Genomic DNA, 21377 nt, shown 5'->3' on the forward strand with positions numbered 1-21377 from the left:
TTGAAAGAGATTTCAAACGAGAGTATGTCCAACAAGTGGGTATCTCCGTTTATAGCAAGACTGGGCACCCTTTTTAGAGACATCCAAGATTGAAGCAAGCCTCACCTCACAGACAGAGGTGGCAGGAATAAATAAACGTCAGTAACTGCAACAACCATGCTACACAAAGTTGTTCAGATGTCAGCACCACAGAATCCTACCATCAACCAGAACATTCGTTCAGAGGCAAAGAGCAAAAATGTACCTAAAAAAATTATTAAAATAAAAAAAAAAAAAAAAAAAAAATGTACCTGCAACAAGTGTCACTACTCTAAGCATCACAACACCCGTTAGCTTTGTCCATACTTTGTTTGGGCGTCTACGCGCTGTGTTATGTACTGAAATGGTGGCTGTGTTACTACTGTGTGTTAGAAGAAACTATTTCCTTAGCTGAAAAAGTTATAGACACTAATTTCAATTATTTCAATAGAAAACTTACCTCCATCTGTGCTGAAACTCGAAAGGCAGTAGAACTGTTTATGAGTAATTAGATTTGGGAGTCCCCGGAAAAGGCTGCGACACGATCTACACTCAAAAATGGTGTCCACTTCTTTTAACAGTATGTGTTTGAGTTGTTTGGTTCCTGAAACACAAACATACAATCATACCCATCAGGCACTTCGAATACCTAAAAGATGCTTTTTAATGAAGTACAAAACAGTAAAACAGTGCATTAGTCCCACAACCCAAACAGTGTATCCCTTGAGGTACTGTCACAGGAACATGCAAGTCAGAGGTCTGAGCCCTTTGGCTCTCCAGAGGTTTTGACTACTACTCCCAGCAGCACTTGGGTCAATGGCGAAGAGAGCATGAGTGTTGTAGTATAAACTACCTGGAGACCTAGGGAGTAAAAGATGAATGGCTGCCATCTGTCCAGTTCAAAAGCAGATTCTTATTTATTTATACATTTATAAAGCGCAGAGACATCTAGGCACTGTTACAGTTCATGTTACACAGGCATTGTTACGACAGTGAAAGAAATATTGTTGAGCAAGAACAACGTAGGTGCTGCGCACCGTGAAGAGCCAGTTTCTCAATAGTTTATGGAAAGCTCAATGCGATTGTTCAGCTCTCAGGGCATGGGGGAGGGCGGTCCAGAGTTTTGCTGCCATAACAGGGAAGCTGGCACCCCCAGCCCTGGACAACCTGAATTTAGGCAGAAGGAGACCTTGGGTGTAGGCGGTTATGGATGGTCTCTTAGAGTAAGCCTTGGTGATCTTCTGTGAGAGGTACGGCAGTGCCACTTATGGGTGATCGACAGTGTTTTAAAGGTGATCCGATCTCTTATAGAGAGCCAGTGGGTGTTTCTTCTTGCGTCAGACATAGGAACTTGCCTGGGAATGTTAAGGACTGCATTGTTCTGGATGACTTGCATTTTTTGATTGTTGGTGGTTGAGGTGCCTCCCAAGAGCGCATTACAGTAATTGAGTCTGGAACCAACGACTTGTATGCCCTGTGTAGCCCTTTGAATAAAATAGATCACCACTCCTATTCCGCTTATTTTCTAAGTTTTATGTGTTGGGTTGTCACGATTCCTGTGTATGCAGGTCATCTAATGTAAAAAACAGCTCTGAATAGCAGACAGGGTTCACTGCAATCTTGAGATACAGGAAGCATATAAAAGAAGTGAGTCCTACTACTTAAAAATTTAAAAACGGGTGTATTTACCAACAAAGACATTAGAAGAAAGCTCCACTCCAGGTGGCATAGCCCAGGTGAATTGAAAGAAGCTGCTATTAAGGCAGCAGCCTGACAAAAGGAGATATTTGCAAAAAGGAAAAAAAGACTCAACTTTCCTTGATCCACACCCTGAGATAAAGGTGAGGAAGAGATCACTGATTGGTGTGAGACACGAGCTGCAGCAGAGTGGGATTCAGTCACCAGCCAGCGACGGCTATTAACCATCACGCAGCCAGAGGAAGACCAGACAATGGAAAGCTGCAGAGAATTAGGGAGACGAGAGCAACCCAGGCAAACAACATTCTGAAGTTTATTCTAGAAGCTCTACCTAGGTGCCATTCAGCTGGATGGCCTGAGGGGTTGATTTCTGCAAAATTTGATACAGTGTTGGCTATTTTGACGATCTCCCTTTCCCTTGCGAATAACCCCATCGCAAACCCATAGTTCTGAAGAAGGCGACCCAAGGAAAGAGTCAGGGTTCTATGCATATAGAAGAAAACCTCAGTGCTTCTGCAGAATTCGGGGGATATCTTGCTGGCTCCATGACGGTTTGGCCCACTAAGGACAATGTCAAAGTCTGCTATGTAACTGGAATAGTGGATTCTAAAGATTCAAAATGGACACCGAAAAGAAAAAAAAAAAAAAAAAACACATACCCACTTTTATTGGGCATGAAAAGGCCCACATTCATCGTACGCCCCTCCCCCGCCCCCTCAACAGGTCGCCTTTGTTGAACGCATCCTGTCAGGAATTATCATATGGACATACATCGCAGATACGCGAGGTCCATGGAACAGCTCGGAGGCCTAGGGAGTGGCCGCAGCGAGCGAGCAAGTGAGGGAAGGTAGGAAGGAAGCAGGGGAAGCAGGCATGCCAGGGAGGGTAGCGGCAGGACTAGGGGGAGGCGGGTTTAAGTCCTGGGGCGCTGCAGGTGTGCCCCTAGTAGAGCAGAAGGTAGCTGGGAGAGGTTTGGGGGTGGGGAGAAGGACTTACAGGGGTTGCTGGGGTGTCCCCCACACAGAAGAAAGGTTTGGGGAGCAGGGAAGGACTAGAACAAGTTGTCGCAGCTGACAAAAAGACCAGCGGAAATAACAGATTCAATGAAACCCGGCAGCAACCATCAATCATGGATCCATTTGGCATTACATCAATAAATCCACCTTAGAAAGTGAAACCGGCTTCTTACCAGATCGAAAGCACTCAATGATCTGCTGAATTCCAGATTTTGATGTCTGCATCGGTTTCTGCAGCAAAGGATGGTCCCCGGGTTCCAGCTGATGTTCTAAGTAAGAATAACAGATATTTACATTTTAGACCGCTAGCACACACGTGGTAGGCGGGCGTCTATTGTGTCCTACCAAGAATTGCAAAACTAAAGTCGGGCTGGTAGATGAGAATGTGAATGACAATTACATGCAAATGCCATCCACCCAAAGTTACCTTTTAAACTACAGACGGACAACCTGCCAAAAGAAATAGTTAAAGTTACTCAACGTAGTGAATATGTACTCCTAGTCCATAGACCAACCCCCTTCCTCCACTATCCTGGGAGTTCCAGTCCACAAAGACGGGAGAAATGTTTTATAGCAGAAAGCCGCTAATGTCCAGCTGCGCTCTTGCCTCCGGTTCCTTCTGCACCCTTCACTAAGGCTGCCCACCACACTCGGATCAGCCTCTTCACTCAAAGAATAGGCTTCAGAGACATAGTTCTCAATTGGTTCTCCTCTTACCCATCAGCTGATGGCCCTTCAGATCTCACTGCCGCCTGGTCACCAGCGAAGTCTCATAGGACTTCACCAGTGATTTTCAACCTGTACAGGAAAGCGCTTTGTTCACTCCCAAAGATCTCCCTATACCAATATGTGGACGATACCCAGCTATACCTGCAAAACATCACACGTCTTGCCACCATTCAAATGTGGCTGACAAACGCATACCTAAAGCTCAACCCAAGCAAAACTGAATTTGCTCTCCTCTGTCACTCATCCAAACAGGAAATCATCAAAGGATGGCCGAATGGCCTGCACTTGGATGGGTTCAACTGCTGAACATTTCAACAAAAGGGCCCAGGCTGCTTGGCATAAGATCACACTCCCCCGCCCAGACTTCTGGACCTCTGTGTAGGCCCTCGTGATTGTGCACATCGATGGGGGAAACACTCCCTCCCGTACACCTGGCCTCTCTCAAGTAAGTATCACGCTGTGGCACGCTGCATGAGAGGCTCCAAGAAATCCAACCCCATCACCCCCATACCGGGTGACCTACACTGGCTCCGTATCCCCGGCAGGATGTTCTGCAGAATCGCATGCATCACTTACAAGGCAGCCACTGCTGAACGCCTGCCTCCCTGGCCGCTACACCTACCACCTCTGGCAGCACTCAGCCCTCAAGGAACCAGACCATGGAAAGGCTTCAAACAAAACTATCCTGCAGGGAGGGAGAAGACCGGGAAACAGTCCTTCTCCTGCTGTGTCCAGCATACTGAAATACCATTCAGGCTACAAGCAGGACTGCGCCAACGCTCCTGCAGTTCACAAGAGAGAACCTAAAACAATCCTACTTTTATGGAATTCCCAGGTGCGATTTAGGATCCATTCTCCCCATATTTACAAACATTCCAGGATTTCTTGTACATCTGTCCACCTGAACCTTGCTCTCAAGGTAGGATTGCGCTATTTAATACTCTATTTTAATACAAAAAATACAAACGTAGCCCCACAAAAACGATGAATGCACGCGGCAGCCACAGCCCTCCCAGTGGCGGCCAGGCCTCACTCAGCGAGTACTTTATCTGCTTCCTAGGCCCTACATGGCAAATGACTAGTTTTAGTGGGGAACGTGGGAGCGTATGGTATGCAGGGATTATATCGAATAGGAAATAACGAATGCAATTTTACCTAAATAATACTGAATGCTAAATATATAGGGGTTGGGGGTTAAAAAGGTGAGTGGGGGGTGGATCGGGTGGGGTTAGAAACATGGATAAACGGGAGGTTTGGAGCACCCTCTCAACCCGGGTAAAATTGCATTCGTGATTTCTCAGTTCGTTATAATCACATGCAACGGGAGAGTATATGGTGTGACACGAGGAAAGAATCTCCCCAGTGCTAGGGAGTAGAGAACAGTATTCACTACAGTGTGTAACGGCCTCATTGGTTGCAACCCCCTTTCTCCATACTATGGGGGACGGCCAAGCAAAAGTACCTAGCGGGGGTGGAATGCCCACCTCAGCTAGGGCCAAAATGTTTTGCAAAACTGCTTGGTGGAATCAGGCGCCGGTCAGAAGGGCGTTATGCAAACAGTTGTGCTTGAAGGCGAAACCCAATTAGCTGCCTTGGCAATCATGTCCCCGGGCGATATGCCTCTGCAAGGTGAGCAAAGCCACCTTCGCTCTCAATGCATGACGATTTCAGACATAGTAACCTCCTGAAAGGCAAGAGACGATATCCATGAACTATAGTCGTCTTGGATTGCAGCTGGCCACGAGAGAATACTCTAGAGTGAACAGAGGGTCTCGGAATAACAAAACTCTGCAGTCCAGTCCAGGTATGATTCAAGATCTCTGCGCCATCTAAGATAAACAGACCTCTTTCTGCCTTTGAAGAGGGGTTTGTAAAATGGTGGGTAAGGAGACCGAGTCTGAGACTTCCTTAGGAAGGACACATGCAGAGCACCACGTGGAACACTGTGTAAGGCATTGAAATGGAAAGCCTGCAACGCACTGCACTGACTCTGCAGGCTAACGCAGCTGCCACAAGAAAGAAGGTTTTCCATAGGCCCCAACAGTTCATATGCCAAAGCCAATAAGATCACATTAAAACCCAAGGAGGAATGCAGGCGCCAAACCAGCAGGAAGAACCAATGGGTGCCATCAAAATGATGCTGAACCATGGTGCTCGAAAGACTAAATGAGATCTCCTCAGTATTCCTGTAAGAGGCAAGGCACAAAGAAGTGAGCCATACGTCAATACTTATTCCAGAGTTTCCCGGCATGCCGCTGGGAATTCCGATATAATACCGGGAAACTGACCTACCATCACCAACGCCCGATATCCCGGTAGTAACAGGATATTCCAGGTGCCGGTAATGGCAGCAAACCCCCATTCCATGGAGTCCCTTAGGACTCACAAATGTGTAGTTTTGCGGTGTGGGAAAGCTCTTTAACCTGCAACACAAAACTAGGAATGAGAGTCAAAGGATAGAACATTATCCAGCCGGCATGTCAAGGGATTAACGTTCAGGTCAAGACAACAACCATAACCTCGATTCCATTCCATGTATTCATCTTTGATACAACTCTTCCTTGCAGCCATACCCTCAAATGATCCCCTTATAGGTCTAGCTCACCCAAGAAGTGCCGAGGATTGAGGGAGATGAACTCTTTCCACCCTCCGAGACAGGGTGCCCACCTTCTGCAGGCAGAGCACCGTAACAATAAATAAGAGGGAACACAGAGGAAGAGCCCCTCAAAGCTAATCAGAGTATCCCCCAGGGAAACCTGGCTCCTGCCCAGAAGATGGCACTTGGCATTCTGGGGGGCATCACAAAGGAATCCACCGTGGAAGATCACCATCAGGACAATAAGTCCTGCACCACTACGGTGAAGCGCCCACATGTAGTCAACCTCTCGACCGCACTTGCGTAGAAGATGAAGGGCCGCGAGATAGATCCCATGCAAAATGGCTCATTCCCACAATTCCACAGCGATCACCACTAGGAACGGTGATTTGCCCCCTTTACCCTCACCCCTGCTTCTTCAAATGGCCCATTCCCACAATTCCACAGCTCACATCACCAGGGACGGTGATTTGCCCCCTTAACCCTCACCCCTGCTTCTTCAAATGGCCCATTCCCACAATTCCACAGCGATCACCACTAGGGACAGTGATTTGCCCCCTTTACCATCACCCCTGCTTCTTCAAATGGCCCATTCCCACAATTCCACAGCGATCACCACTAGGGACGGTGATTGGCCCCCTTTACCCTCACCCCTGCTTCTTCAAATGGCCCATTCCCACAATTCCACAGCTCACATCACCAGGGACGGAGATTTGCCCCCTTTACCCTCACCCCCTGCTTCTTCAAATGGCCACTTCCCACAATTCTACAGCTATCACCACTAGGTACGGTGATTTGCCCCCTTTACCCTCACCCCTGCTTCTTCAAATGGCCCATTCCCACAATTCCACAGCTCACATCACCAGGGACAGTGATTTGCCCCCTTTACCCTCACCCCTGCTTCTTCAAATGACCCATTCCCACAATTCCACAGCGATTACCACTAGGGACGGTGATTTGCCCCCTTTACCCTCACCCCTGCTTCTTCAAATGGCCCATTCCCACAATTCCACAGCGATCACCACTAGGGGCGGTGATTTGCCTCCTTTACCCTCACCCCTGCTTCTTCAAATGGCCACTTCCCACAATTCTACAGCTATCACCACTAGGTACGGTGATTTGCCCCCTTCACCCTCACCCCTGCTTCTTCAAATGGCCCATTCCCACAATTCCACAGCTCACATCACCAGGGACCGAGATTTGCCCCCTTTACCCTCACCCCTGCTTCTTCAAATGGCCCTTTGCCACAATTCCACAGCTAACACCTCTAGGGACGGAAATTTGCCCCTTTTACCCTCACCTCTGCTTCTTCAAATGGCCCTTTCCCACAATTCCACAGCTATCACCACTAGGGACGGTGATTTGCCCCCTTTACCCTCACCCCTGCTTTTTCAAATGGCCCATTCCCACAATTCCACAGCTTACATCACTAGGGACGGTGATTTGCCCCCTTTACCCTCACCCCTGCTTCTTCAAATGGCCCATTCCCACAATTCCACAGCTATCACCACTAGGGACGGAGATTTGCCCCCTTTACCCTCACCCCTGCTTCTTCAAATGGCCCAATTCCACAGCTATCACCACTAGGGACGGAGATTTGCCCCCTTTACCCTCACCCCTGCTTCTTTACATAAAACGTGCCTGGGATATCGTTGGTCAAGTTTTGCACCAAGATGCCCCTGATGGATAGAAGCCGTACCACAAATATGCATAGCCTGAAGCTCCAGAATATATATTTAAGGCGGCCCTTCTGAGCAATCTGTACTTCCCATCATAGAAGGGGGACCTCCAAAAACTGGACTCCAGCCAGGAGAATGAAAACACTGATCCTCCAGCCTAGATCTTACCTCAGAAATACCTGGACTTCAGTCCCCGAGGGCGTTCTACCCACAAAGCGCTTTGAGGCCATACAAATGGGAAATGGCGCTATATAAATGATGACAACAATGCAATACAATAAATGAAGGGATCAGAATCACCGCTGACCGGGGTGAATAGGCAGACTTATAATGAATTTCTAGTGTAACTGGACCCATTTTATTTCAAACCATGCAAGCGGAACAGAGAGCACAAGAAATCCAGCAGTGTCTGGAACCCCCAAGATACAGATGTTATGTTGATCTATACCGGGCACCGCTACCACCCAGTGGCAGTCTCCAGGTGCTGGGTTTTAACTAAAAAAAAGAATGTGCATTTTCACTACATCTTGAATACTTTCCATAGTGGGAAAAACCCAGGCCAACAGCCTGTCCCATTGGAAAACTAGAAAGATCAGGTTGTGCAAGGCTCTTCATGTCCAGCAGATGCAGGGAACGTGGATGCTTCCTGAGGGCAGGAGGCACCGGCTCACCGGTCCTCCAGGGAAGGGCACATGTGGATAGGTAAGGATCATCTTTCCGCTGGTCATTTTTCTGCACAACATGGCACTACGCACACGGTCTCCGCTTCCACCCACCCACCTGATCGGTGCCCTTCACCATCCACTAGGAGGAGTGGTTTGGGTCCTGTTCTTGGCTCCCTTTTTCTTAGACCGCCAGCCTCCTTTCACCCATATTGTTAGGGCACCCACTGACTCCACATGTCTGCATGCCTCCCATCTTCTGCAACCTTGGCTAAAACATTCACTGTTTGGTGGAGCGGGTGTCTCCTATTCTGGTGGAGGGGGTGTCTCCCATTCCGTATTTGAGGGGTGCATTACCCCCCTTTCCTTCAACCCATGACCGGTGGCTTTTTTGGATTTCGTCCACCGGCCTTAATCTGGCCAATGTCACTTTGCCTCTCCTGACAGGTCTCTCCTTCACTCCCCACCCCATGCTGTGACAAATCTGAGGGTATCCTCGCACCCACTCCACTTGGATACTCTTCTCAGGTGGCCAGGGAAAGGCCATCAATTTTGCATCCTGACCCTGGGTGTGGAGAAGCGAGGAAGGATCACCTGGGTGAAGGGGACCTTGGGGATTGGGTAGAGGATGTCTGCAGGCGAGACATGTATCCCCCTTTTCTTTGTGTTAACAAACCTTACCCTCCCCCTGCCTTTATAGGTTGCTGCCAATCACTCCTTTCATTTCCCCTCAGTCAAACCACTCTAGTACTGGGAAGTGGAAGAGGCGACTAGGGGCAAGAGGCGACTAGGAGTGGTACACACTACCATGCAAATACACCACTCTGGTACTGGGACGTGGAAGAGGCCTGAAGACTGTTGTGAGGGTCAAGCATGTCCAGGGAACACCAGTAATTATTGTCAGGCAAATGGAATTAAGGTCTTGCGCCTGTAACTTGTTAATAGCTCAGGGGCAACGCGTTTGCCTTGAAAGCAAGACGACTTGGAGCATCACAGGTTTGATCCCCGGTCCGCGCTTAGAGATCTCTAGGTATTAAGCACATTACAAATAAAAAATTACAAGTAGGTTAGAGGTGCATAAAAGGTGGAGCCGATAGTCAGGAGGGGGAGACCAGCAGGAGAGAAGCTGGGCTGGGAGGTGCAGGCCTGCGAGGAGAGAAATCCTGTCAAGACGGAGGCTGTCAAGAGGGTCCTGCCTGGAGGCCAGGACACCGTCAGTTATCCGGAAGAGACTGTGATGCTGTGGCCCGCGTGGACTGTGTGAAGGTCAACGCTGGTAGAGCCTCCTTGGTCGGGTGCCCACATCCGCGTGGGGCACGAAGAGACCCCAGTGCTGCAAGCTACCAGCAGATTCCGCGAGTGACGGCCAGAGCTGCCGGCAACCCACAGACATTTCCAAAATGCGAGCGGGGCTTACAACATTGCAGGGACGTGTGCGCAGAGCAGAGAGCGAGAAGAGAAGACGCCCGGAGGAGCCACCAAGGAATGGACATTATTGATGAGTGTGAAAGTAATGTGGTGAAGGACAGTGAGCACCATGGAGCGATTGCATGAAAGAACACACTGTGGCAAAGCCAAGAGACGGGCAAGGAGAAGCCAAAGTTATTCTAAACCAGAACACGGGTGCTGTGACGGAGAAAACTGTGTGGGCAAAAAAGTCTAGGGTTATCGGTTGCGTGACCTGTAATGGGTGGACCGTGTGGTCTGACAACTGTGCCTAGACTGAGGATACCCTGTCTAGAAAAGCAAAGGAAAAGTAAAGACAAAGTATCGTCGCTTGTGAATTAATTGCTGAAGTGGATGCAGAAGATAGCAATCTGTATCAACTATTGAAGAGCCGGACTGGATTGTGAAGTCGACCTGGCACTGGTTTTGAGAATTAAGAGACTTGAACTGATTGGGAGTTGGCAAGCTGGACGAGCTAACATCTTGAGGAAAGGAAACCAGGGACATTGTGAACCGAGTTGTCTTCTTGGGGTAAGGGAACCCAAGGGCTTATTTGGAACTGCTTTGAACTTGGCGAAGGGGAGCTGGAAAGTAAGCCAAGAACTGGAAGAAGCTCAGAACTTTATTTAGAACACTATTTCTTTTGTTGCCGATATCCCTAAACATTGTTTAGCTTTAGTTGTGAGGGCAAGCAATAGGTTTTGGACACAGACAGACTTAAGTTGAACTTACTGACTCGGACTGTCCTTAGTTTCTTTAGGCAGGGAAATCCCACCTTAGCATAGGGCAAGTTAGGCCATACACCATCCGGACATAGAACACACAACACACACAGGCGCCAGTTTCTTTCTCTCTCTGAACCTATTCTATCCTTACTAACACACCACGCCCTCTTTTCTTGCAGAGCCACGTGAGCGCCTGGAGATTGCCCCCTGGGTGGTAGCGGTGCACGGTATAAATCAACATTGTCGTGCTCTGAAACACCTGTGTATGAGCGCGATACAAATAAAATATATCATAACATAAAAAGAGATGCTGTTATTAGCAAATCAGAATGTGTGGATGCTACATGCAAATGAGAATGCATTACTTACCGTAAAAGCATTTCTGATGGTTGTATCTGCTTAGATTCACATGCTGTGCATAGGTCCGACATCCAGTGGTCACTGCGGAGTATTGCATTTTGTTTTTCGTAGTCGAAAAGGGGACGTCGACTAGGCGTGTCTGAAACACTATCCCTATAGTGACGTGCGTTGTACCCACAATCCCTCACGCGTCGAGGTCCCTCTGTTTGTATTTTTTCTGCCCTGAGGGAGCCTTCTAGACGTGAGTGAGTACAGAAAGAGAGAGAGATATATAAAGGAAGTCTATGTTCCTTCCATCCGAGCGGGGAGGAAGGGTGGGCGCATGTGAATCTAAGCAGATACAACCATCAGAAATGCTTTTACGGTAAGTAATGCATTCTCTTCTGATGTTTGTTAATCTGCTTAGAATCACATGCTGTGCATAGACTAGCGAGCAGTACCCGGAGTTGGCGGTGGGTTATGAGAAGGAACAGTAGAGAAAAGGTGTCGTAATACTGCCTGTCCCACCTGGGAGTCAGATCTAGAGTGTGTATCTAGACAGTAGTGTTTTGTAAAGGTGTGCACAGAACTCCAGGTAGCCGCTTTGCAGATGGACTCAAGGGGAACATTTGCAATGAATGCTATGGATGCCCCCGTGCCTCGAGTAGAGTGTGCTCCTGGCTTAAAGGGTAGTTCTCTCTTAGCAAGAGTATAGCAGAGAGTGATGCATTGAACAATCCATCTAGAAATAGTGGATTTTGAAACCGCATCTCCTTCTCTTCCTGCTGCCACCGAGACGAAGAACTGATTAGTCTTCCTCAATGGTCTGGTTCTTTCCATGTAGAACATGACCGCCCTGCGTACATCAAGTGTGTGCAGAGTCCTTTCTCCCAAATTGGAAGGATTTTGAAAGAACGTTGGTAGTTCTATAGACTGGTTTACGTGGAATTTAGAAATAAATTTCGGAGCAAACCTAGGGTGAGTGCGTAGAACCACTTTATCTTTGTGAACTGTAACAAAGGGGTCTAGAATAGAAAGAGCCTGAAGTTCACTTACTCTCCTGATGGAGGTGATAGCTATTAAAAAAGCAGTCTTAAGAGTAAGGTGTTTAAGGGATGCTTTGTGCATGGGTTCGAATGGAGAGCCCATGAGTCTGGTAAGTACCACATTAAGGTCCCATCCGGGAGCAGGGTCCGCTATCGGGGGGTGTATTCTCTTTACTCCCTCCATGAATGTCTTTATAACTGGGATCCTCCACCACGACACTTTGAGTTGGGAGGTGGTGTATGCAGAAAGTGCCGCTAGGTGGACTTTAATGGAGTTAAACACTAGGCCTGAATCCAAGAGATGGGTCAGGTATAGTACCACATGTGTGGGAGAGCAGTCAATAGGGTTGATGCTTTTACTCCTGCACCAGATGACAAATCTCTTCCACTTGCTAGAATAGCAGTGGCGAGTGTTCGGTTTTCTGGCTTCCCTGAGGATGTCCATGCATCTTTGCGGGAGTTGTAGATGTCCGAACTCTATGATTTCAGGAGCCAAGCTGCTAAATTCATGTTCTGGGGGCATGGGTGCAGAGTCCTGCCCTTGTTCTGAGATAGCATGTTGTACGGGCAGGGGAGTTTTACTGGGGGAGATAGAGACATCTCCATCAAGTGAGCGAACCATGGCTGTCGGGCCCACATTGGGGCCACCAGTATCATGGTCACTTGTTCCTGGTGCATCTTGTGCACCACCTTGTTGAGAAGGGGAGTCGGGGGAAAAGCGTAAACAAATTTCCCTGACCATTGCATCGATAGACCGTTCCCCTTGGATTGGTTCTGGGGGTACCTGGAGGCGTAACTTAGGCATTGAGAGTTCTCCAGGGTTGCGAACAGGTCTATTTCTGGGAATCCCCATTGTGTGAAGACGTCGAAGACGATGTCTTCGTGTAGACGCCATTCGTACTCTTCGGGCAGAGGGAAATCTCTGCTGAGTCTGTCTGCCAGCAGATTGAGTTCCCCGGGTACATGTAGTGACAGTAGGAACATGTCCTGTTTGAGAGCCCACTTCCATATATTCTGGGACAGTTTGGACAAGCCTGGAGAGTGGGTGCCCCCCTGCTTGTTGATGTAGTACATGGCTGTAGTGCTGTCCGTAAGGACCATTACTGTCTTGCCTTGTAGGTGTTTTTGGAAGGCTTTTAGCGCCTTGAATACTGCTAGTAGCTCCAGTAGATTGATGTGTTTGGATGCTACGTTCGGAGTCCACACTCCGTGAGCAGTCTGATGGGATAGGTGAGCACCCCATCCTGTGAGGGATGCGTCTGTGGTTAGAGTGGCTTCCGCCGCGGGTGTGGCAAAGGGTTTTCCTTTTTCCATGTTCCCCTTTGTCCACCACTGTAGCGAGAGAACCAAGGCCTGCGAGACCACCACTAGATCGTCCCATTGTCCGCTGGCCTGACACCACTGGCTGTTGAGCCACTCTTGCATTGGGCGCAGGCGCGCGTGAGGTACCAAATAAATACACGACGCCATCATTCCTAGCAAGCGCATTGCTTTGCGTACCGTCACCTCTCGGCCGGTCACATATTGGGGGATCTGAAACAGCATGTTTTGGACCCTCTCTTTGGAGGGGAAGACGAGGCCGTCCCTTGTTTGAATTAGAGCCCCTAGGAATTGTTTGATTTGACTGGGGTCTAGACTGGACTTCTTTTCGTTGATGGAGAAGCCCAGTTGGAACAAAAGGTCTACCGTCTTTTGGGTATTGGAGAAACATGTTTCGTAAGAGTCCCCTGTTATGAGCCAGTCGTCGAGGTAAGGGTAAACTGGGATGGACAACCTGCGCAGGTGGGCCGCAGCCACTGCCAGTACCTTTGTGAATACCCTTGGTGCTGAAGCTATACCGAAGGGTAGCACCTTGAACTGGTAGTGTTTGCCCTCTATCATGAACCTTAGGTATTTTCTGTGCGCTGGCAACATTGAAATATGAAAGTATGCATCTTTCATGTCCAATGTTGTCATGTAATCTCCCTGCGAAAGCAGCGGGATCACCTCCTGTAAGGTCGCCATACGAAACTTTTGGGGTTTGATAAACTTGTTCGCTGGGCGCAGATCTAATACAGGGCGCATGGTTAGATCCTTTTTGGGTACAAGGAAGTACACTGAATAAATACCTTCCGTTACCTGAGATAGAGGCACGACCTCTATGGCTCCTTTTTCCAGCAGTTGTTGTACTTCTTGAAGAAGGATGGCAAGATGTTCCGGCGTCAACCGTCGTCCCCTCGGGGGTTTGTAGGATGGGGAACTGTTGAATTCGATACAGTATCCGTGGGCTACGGTGGAAAGTACCCAACGGTCTGACGTTATCTCCTCCCATGCAGGAAGAAAGGATGTTATCCGGCCCCCGACCGGTGTTGCATGGGAGGGGACGCGAATCTTCGCGTCACTTGGAGTTGTTGGGGGCTTGGGAGCCTCTGGGGGTGGATCCCCGACCTCTCCCTTTGCCCCGGCGTTGGCCTCTTTGGCTGTACTGCCCACTATTGGCTTGGTAATTGGTGGCAGGGTATTGCTGATGCTGACCTTGTTGTTGTTGCCGTTGGCCACGAAAAAAGCGCTTGTTGCCATAGCCGCGTCTGGTAGTGGGCTTAGAGATCTGGTCAAGAGTCTTGTTAGTGTCGAACTCTTTTTTGGCCATCTCTAGGGCTTCATCTACCGCTTTTCCGAAGAGGTTAGCGTCCTCGACAGGTTTATTTATTAAAGACGCCTGTGTCTCCGGTTTAAAGCCTGAGTTGCGCAGCCATACATGGCGCTTTAGGAGTATTCCTTGTACCAGGGAACGTCCTGCTGTTTCTGCCGCGTCCAGAGAGTTTTTTACAATGCTCTGGTTCACTTGTGTTCCTTCGCCAATAGTCGACAGTAGGCGTGTACGTAAAGGCTCCGGTGCTTCCTCTGCGTCTTTGCGCAGTTTGGTCCACTGCGCGTCTGCGTAGCTCGCAAGCAAGGAATTGTTGTTGGCAATTCTTGCTGAGAAGGCAGCCGAGGAAGTAACTCTTTTTGCAAGGGCATATAGCCTCTTGCCCTCCTTGTCAGGGGGTGCCTCACTGGTGGAAAGTGGTACCCCTGCCCTCTTTCTAGTATTAGATACAACTAGGGAGTCCGGTATGGAATGTCCTCTAATGTAGAGCGGGTCTGAGGGTGAAGGAGCGAAAAGTTTCTCAATCCGTGGATTGACCCCTCTGATCAAAGCGGGAGTGGACAGCGACGGGGTGATCCTCCTTTTAACTGAAGCGAGGAGAGGAATGGTCTGGCTGACCGGGGGTTTTTCTTTAATGACTCTTTCTACAAAGTCTAATTCTGGAGAGAGTTCTCCCGTGTCCAGTTCGAAATGCGCTGCTGCTCTGCGCAACAGTGCATTGAAAGTAGGCTGATCGTCTATTGGAGACGTGTTCCTAACTGGAGAATTATCCGGAGGAGTTAGATTTAGGGCATCAGTGTCGGAACACACTGATGGTGATTGCCAGGGGTGCGAAGGTCCTTCTCCTGGGCTAATCCCGAAGCCTTCTTCTATAATGTCTGTTCTGTCTTCTAGACATTCCTCCTGGTTCTGTCTTTCGTTGTCCATGAAATCATCTTCTTCTTCGAAGTATTGTTCCTCCCCAGTGAGGTCATATACGTCTTGGAAGTCTGAGGCTGTGTCCAGCAGGGGATCGACCAGCCTCGGTTTTTTGGCTCTGGGGTCGTCTTGAGGCCCTTCTCTAGTTCTTCTGAGAGTTAGAGGGGCTTGGGTACTCATAAACTTTTCCATCCTCTCCATACAGAGGTGGAGTCTCTCCATAGTTTCATGGGGTACCCCAGAGCGGTCTAGCGGGGGAAAACTCGAGTTGTCTACCTCGAAATGGCTCGACCTCTCCCAAAGCGTCGAGGAAAGTGTCCCGTCGCCCTCCTCAAAACCCTCAGGTGTGTAGGGAGACTCCCTGACTGAAGGGGGTAATCCCTGCTTTCCTTCGGGTGTTTTCGGCGTATCCTTTGATCTATGCGTAACGCTCGACGAAATTTTCGGCGTACGCTTTTGGGCGTCGGCTACAACGATCCTGGCTAAGCTATCGGCGACATTCTTGTCGGCGGAAGCTTGAGTTTTCGACGCTATGGGTATCGAGCGGTGTACGGCGGTATGCGCCTTCTGTTGATGCGCACCGGCCGGTGGTTTGGTGGTGGCGCCCTTGTTTGCCGAAAGCCCAGTCGCAGGTCGCGGCTGCGGTTGCGAGAGGGGCTTCGAACCCGAACGGTCCGAGGAGGCCGCCGGTGGAACCTGCGTCTCCTTGTGCGCCGAAGCTCTCTTCGACTTAGACGAAGAAGAGCCATGGGTTGTGTGCTTATCTTTATGTGAATCTTTGTGTGCGTCAGTGTCGCCGGGGTGTTCATCCCCATAAGCAGGGCGTGAGCCGAGCCCGTCGGGGCCGGGGACAGACGACGAAGCGCGTAAGCGCTCCTTAGAGGGGGTTTCGACTTCCGTGGCGGAGGTCGTGTCATCGCGTTCCTCGTCACTGTCGGTGGTAGCAGCGGCGGGTGAACCTTCGGCCTTCGACATCGCGTAGGCCGCCCACCTTTTAACCCTACGGTCTTTTAGAGTTTTAGGCTTCAGAAGCCGACAAGCCGCGCACCCTTCCTCTTTGTGATCGAGGGGCAAGCAGCGGTTACACCGTGAGTGCTTGTCCTTCCAAGTGAATTTGCCTTTACAAAGTGGGCAAAACCTAAATGGTGTCCTCTCCATAGCAGAGGCAATAAATCGCGATAAACACCCCCAGGGAAAGGAAGGGGAAAGTGAAAGGCATTCTCAGAAAGACCCAGAGATGTCCCACGACCCCACTCTCCCTACTGTAAGTGGCCAGCGAGGCCAGGCCACGTGTTCGGCAGCGCTGAAGATTTCCTCCGCTCGACCCTCCGTCGACGATTTTGCTCGGCGGAGAACAGCTACACTGCGTCGAGGGAGTGCTGTATTAATCTTCGTAGAAGAAACGACCAAAGGTCGAGGGTTGCAATGTCTCTCGAGGAGCTCCGCGTGAAGGCGACCAGAAGCTGGGCGGAAAAAAACAATCTGAGGGACCTCGACGCGTGAGGGATTGTGGGTACAACGCACGTCACTATAGGGATAGTGTTTCAGACACGCCTAGTCGACGTCCCCTTTTCGACTACGAAAAACAAAATGCAATACTCCGCAGTGACCACTGCAAATAAAGAATTATTTCCAAATATTTCAGAAAAAAGCGATATACCTGGTTCACAGCAGCCGTGGTGATGGTGGTCCGTCTGGCAACATTTATCCCTGAGCTGCATTTTCTGCACTTCTGCCCTTGTTTCTTCAACCTCCAACCCATTTTGACTGTTTTCCTGAAATAGAGAAATAACTTTACATATACCATGACCACATGGGACACTGCCTAGCATAACTAGTACCGCTTCTGAGATCTCCGTAAAATGAAAATTAGACAAAAGTTTACATGAAGACATTGTGGGCATAACAGAATGTAAATCTTCAATCACGTGCTGGACTAAGAAAATGCACTCGCCATTGGCGAGTACGAAATTATGTGGAGAACTGATGCGGCAAGTGATTTCTTATGCCTGGCTAGTAGCTTAAATTGTAAATGTTACTCCTAAACTAGAACATATCTGCAAATACCTGGCTGCGCAGGATTCGTTTCTTTTTACGTAGGTTGCTGTAGGTTTTGTCCATAATTAGGCTGGCACAGCAAAATTGTTATAAGTGCTCCAAGAAGTACTGAAAAAGAGGAAAGGGGGATTTCATATATTAAGACACTGAGCGTGAGTTATTATTGAGTATTTATTCATGAATATTAGTCTAACCAATGACAAAACTACTACTAGTGCAATATTCCTGTAGTATTAGTAGTATCCGAAGTGCACTTATTGGAAGCAATATCAGTCCCACTAATGCAAGTGAAATGGCTTTGGCAGGAACCCTGTGGCTCTATAATCTCAATTAGTACTGTTACTGCTAGTTGCAGGGGTACCAATAGTAATTGTAAAACTACCCCCAGCAGTAGCAATGGCAGTGTTAAAAGCACTGGCTTGGGTACGACAAGGCTGATATTACTTCTAGAAGTAGGCCTCAATGTGACAAAATGACGACTGATCAGCAGGAGCATAGAGATAAGTAGTGGCTAAACCGCCGACTCAGTCCCAGACTGTTTCCTACTCAGTCCCAGACTGTTGCCTACTCAGTCCCAGACTGTTGGGAAATCATCGTAGGGATGATGTCCCTCCGGTTCATAGTCTATCTCTTTCCACCCTCCCAGACCCGCCAGACCACACTCTCCTGCTTACCAGCAAAGAGTCACAAGACCAGAGGCTTGGAACCTAGAGCAGGATTTAGGTTGGCGCAACTTGCATTTTCCATGGTGCCTGACCTCACGATAGAGGCTCACATGCAAAAGGCCAGACAAGCCTCTTGGCGCCACCGCCACCATCTTCAGGCAGGCGCCATGGAAGATGGCACTTGCGGCTACCTCGATCCTGCTCTAGGCTCCAAGCCGCTGGTCTCGACACTCTTCCAGGGTACTTCTTCCGGGTTCAGAGCATAAGTGTCTGCGGCGTGTCTTCATAAAATGCACAATTCAGCAGGGGATCCAATCAATCAGGTAAGTAGTTATTAGTATTAGGGCAATTTAGGAGTATTCAGCATCACCATACTTGGATAATAAGCTTTCTTTGATCATGTAAAGATCCCACCAGCCCATCTAAGTCGCGCAACTTGACTCTAAAAGGAAAGGGGGAGGCTCGGAAGAACCCAAAGCCTGCAGCCCCAGTCTTTCTGCAGCCTGTTAAGCTTTTCCTTTTTTTTCTAAAACACTTCCCACTATATCCCTAGCTGTGTTTTGTCCCAATCTATAATACAGATTCACCCATCTGAGCCTCTCCCTCATCGCATTCCTGAACCATTTGACCTCTTGTTCAGACCACACCCACACCAGATTCCTCATGTAAAGGAGGCAGACTGGTAGAAGAGCTCTGTACTCAGACCATGCAACTACATCTATGGGGGGTCCAAAGGTCGCTCTGACTGCTGAGGCCCTTTTTCATCCTGTAACAGTCCTGATTCTGGGACACAGACTGGAGGATCCCCACAGGTACTGACACCGACTACTACTAAACCAGCAGTGATCCCAATCAAAAAGGTGAAACAGGCACTGCGTAGTCTACATCTTCAGGAGGGATGTGAGTTGATCAAAAAAAGAAACCCAAAAAAGAAATTGTACATAGATTCCAAAATAAAGGATTGACCAATCAATGTTATATAAAAACACGGACTTAGAAACACTAATAAAACAATACAAATGCAAATATCTGACCGAAAACACAAGCAAAAACCCACCCTGTAAGGGAACGGAGAATGCCAGTACTCTTTTGCACACCATCAATGTTCAAAACGAGCCTTGAAAGTAAAAAGGCAGAGAAGCGGGATTAAAAGTCACTATTGTCCCAGAATTGGACGAGAGAGATCAGTCCTCCTCAAAATACATTAGTATTTTGTCTTAGGTGCTCGACAGCGTCGAGCCAGGAATCCATGCACTTTCTTGCTGTGAAGTTTGTCTCGACACAGGGAGAGTTGCATCGATCCAGCATCGACTCAAGAGTCGAGACTGGGCTCTGTGTGGGTTGAGATGGCGCTCGAGATAATATGAGTCAAGCAGTGGTGTTGATTCGGCAGTCAAGTGGAAACCATGCATTCGCTATGTTGAGTCAGTGAGTGACAGCGGCTTCTAGTAGGGTCGAATCGTCTTGAGAAATGTTTGAGTTGATGCACTGTCCAGGATTCGCCGAGTCAGAAGCTCCAACAGTAATAGAACTCGAGTTGAGGCAGTGGTGATAGTCATTGGTGCGAGACTGCTTAAGAAACAAAGTCAGCAACCTGAAGTTGATGGCGTGCCAAAAGCAGCACTGTGGGTCCTGTGTAGGCCTAAAGGGTGTTGAGCATGGTCGAAGCTGCTTGAGATGATGAAATAGGATTCAACTGCTCTTTGACTTCTGGGTAGCTGGGAGACTCAATGCAGGAGCTCTAGGACAAGAGCACTCCTTCTGCTGTACTCCCATTCCAGGGAGCCTGGATGCACCTACAGGGGGTCCTTCACCTCCAGTGGTGGGAAAAAATACAATGCTCACTTTGTCTGGGTTTCTGGGTAACACATTCTGGGTCGATTTGCGCAAGTCAGACCTCTGCAGATTCCCACAAGTGTCCTCTTTTCAGAAATGCATAGGGTTCCCAGTTTTCCTAGGTGGCTCGGACACCCTATGCCCAGATCGTTATGGTGCGCCCTTCTAAAAAAATCGTGAAATTCAGCTGTCGGAAAAGACTTGGGGCTAGCCGCGTTTTTGGCTCTCGCCTTTGCCCCCAGGTAGGTGCACCCTCACATGTGAGGTACCATTTTCGTCGGGACACATGTGGGAACGCGGGAAGGTACGACATTTGTTGTGTTTGCGTGGTTTTCATATCGCTTCGGTCCATTTGCTGCTGCCCTTGTCACACAACCCATTCATTTTGCAGAATTGTCCTACATTTAGTTGCTACTTTAGGCACCATACACTTTTGTAAACTGCACAAGTCACCTACCCTTGAAAAGGTCTACCTGTGCTCTTTCAAAAAAATGTTTGCCTGCCCTTCCTCACCACATTGGTTTTCCTGATTTACACATGCTAAGTATGCCTGTTCAGGCCGTAAGCATATAACTACTGCGTACCATGTCTCCGATTATTGGCTTGTGGTATTGCTTGTTTTGTGAAACATTACAAAAAATGTGTTACTTCCTAACTGCAAGAGTTGGGGGAATGTAGCAGAGCATTGTTTTTCTTACAATTCATAGAAGCCATTGCCGTACCAGGCCAACCATGTCCACCACATACCTTTTATTCTGTCATTTTCCGGCTTTTCCCCCCCAAATTATGGAATTTTCCCCTACCTAGTTGTTGCCTGACCTGCGCAAATCACCCCTTCCTAAACTTGGAATTTTGTCTACTTTTCAGAAATGTATGCCTTTCTGTCTTCCAATTCGGCTTTCCTACCCCTTTCTTCCATTCCGTCCACGCATGTCCAATTGGCAAAAATGGCCAAAATCACCTACCGCTCACAAAACGGTTGATAACCACATTAAAATATTGTTTTTCTCGTTTCCACTCAACCTGTTCTTGAAAGCCAGGAAATTGGGGAATTCAGCCCAGCAAACCATTTGTTCCTAGCTATTACAAGGAAAAAACCACAGGCTTCTTTGTACATCATTTTATTGGTATTTTTTGAAAAAACCCAAGAATTTCACCCTGTTTGCTTATTTTCTCTCACCCCCCTACAGCAACCTAGGATTCGTGGGTGGCGTTACGACCGCCTACATGTGGGGGAAAAAAGGGACAAATTTGGCCGAGATTTCGCATGTAACAAAACATTTACAAGGCACTGAATGGCGACATACCGAAATCACC

The 21377-nt window shown here is 48.6% G+C and overlaps 1 protein-coding gene across 2 annotated transcripts in view; it reads right to left on the minus strand.

Annotated features, from left to right (window-relative positions):
• ZNF800 (zinc finger protein 800) overlaps positions 1–21377 on the minus strand; it is a 95655-nt gene that overhangs the window by 20978 nt on the left and 53300 nt on the right. For both annotated transcript variants that reach the window (XM_069627844.1, XM_069627843.1), the window contains exons 2-5: positions 17569–17667; positions 17162–17276; positions 2906–3001; positions 479–622 (exon numbers count right to left, since the gene is read on the minus strand). In XM_069627844.1, the coding sequence (XP_069483945.1) occupies positions 479–622; positions 2906–3001; positions 17162–17276; positions 17569–17622 (409 nt within the window). In that variant the 5' untranslated portion in view covers positions 17623–17667. The remainder of the gene's footprint in view (positions 1–478; positions 623–2905; positions 3002–17161; positions 17277–17568; positions 17668–21377) is intronic.

The sequence above is a fragment of the Ambystoma mexicanum genome, chromosome 12, assembly GCF_040938575.1.
Source record: "Ambystoma mexicanum isolate Mex_15411 chromosome 12, UKY_AmexF1_1, whole genome shotgun sequence".
In the NCBI taxonomy this organism is placed as follows: domain Eukaryota; kingdom Metazoa; phylum Chordata; class Amphibia; order Caudata; family Ambystomatidae; genus Ambystoma; species Ambystoma mexicanum.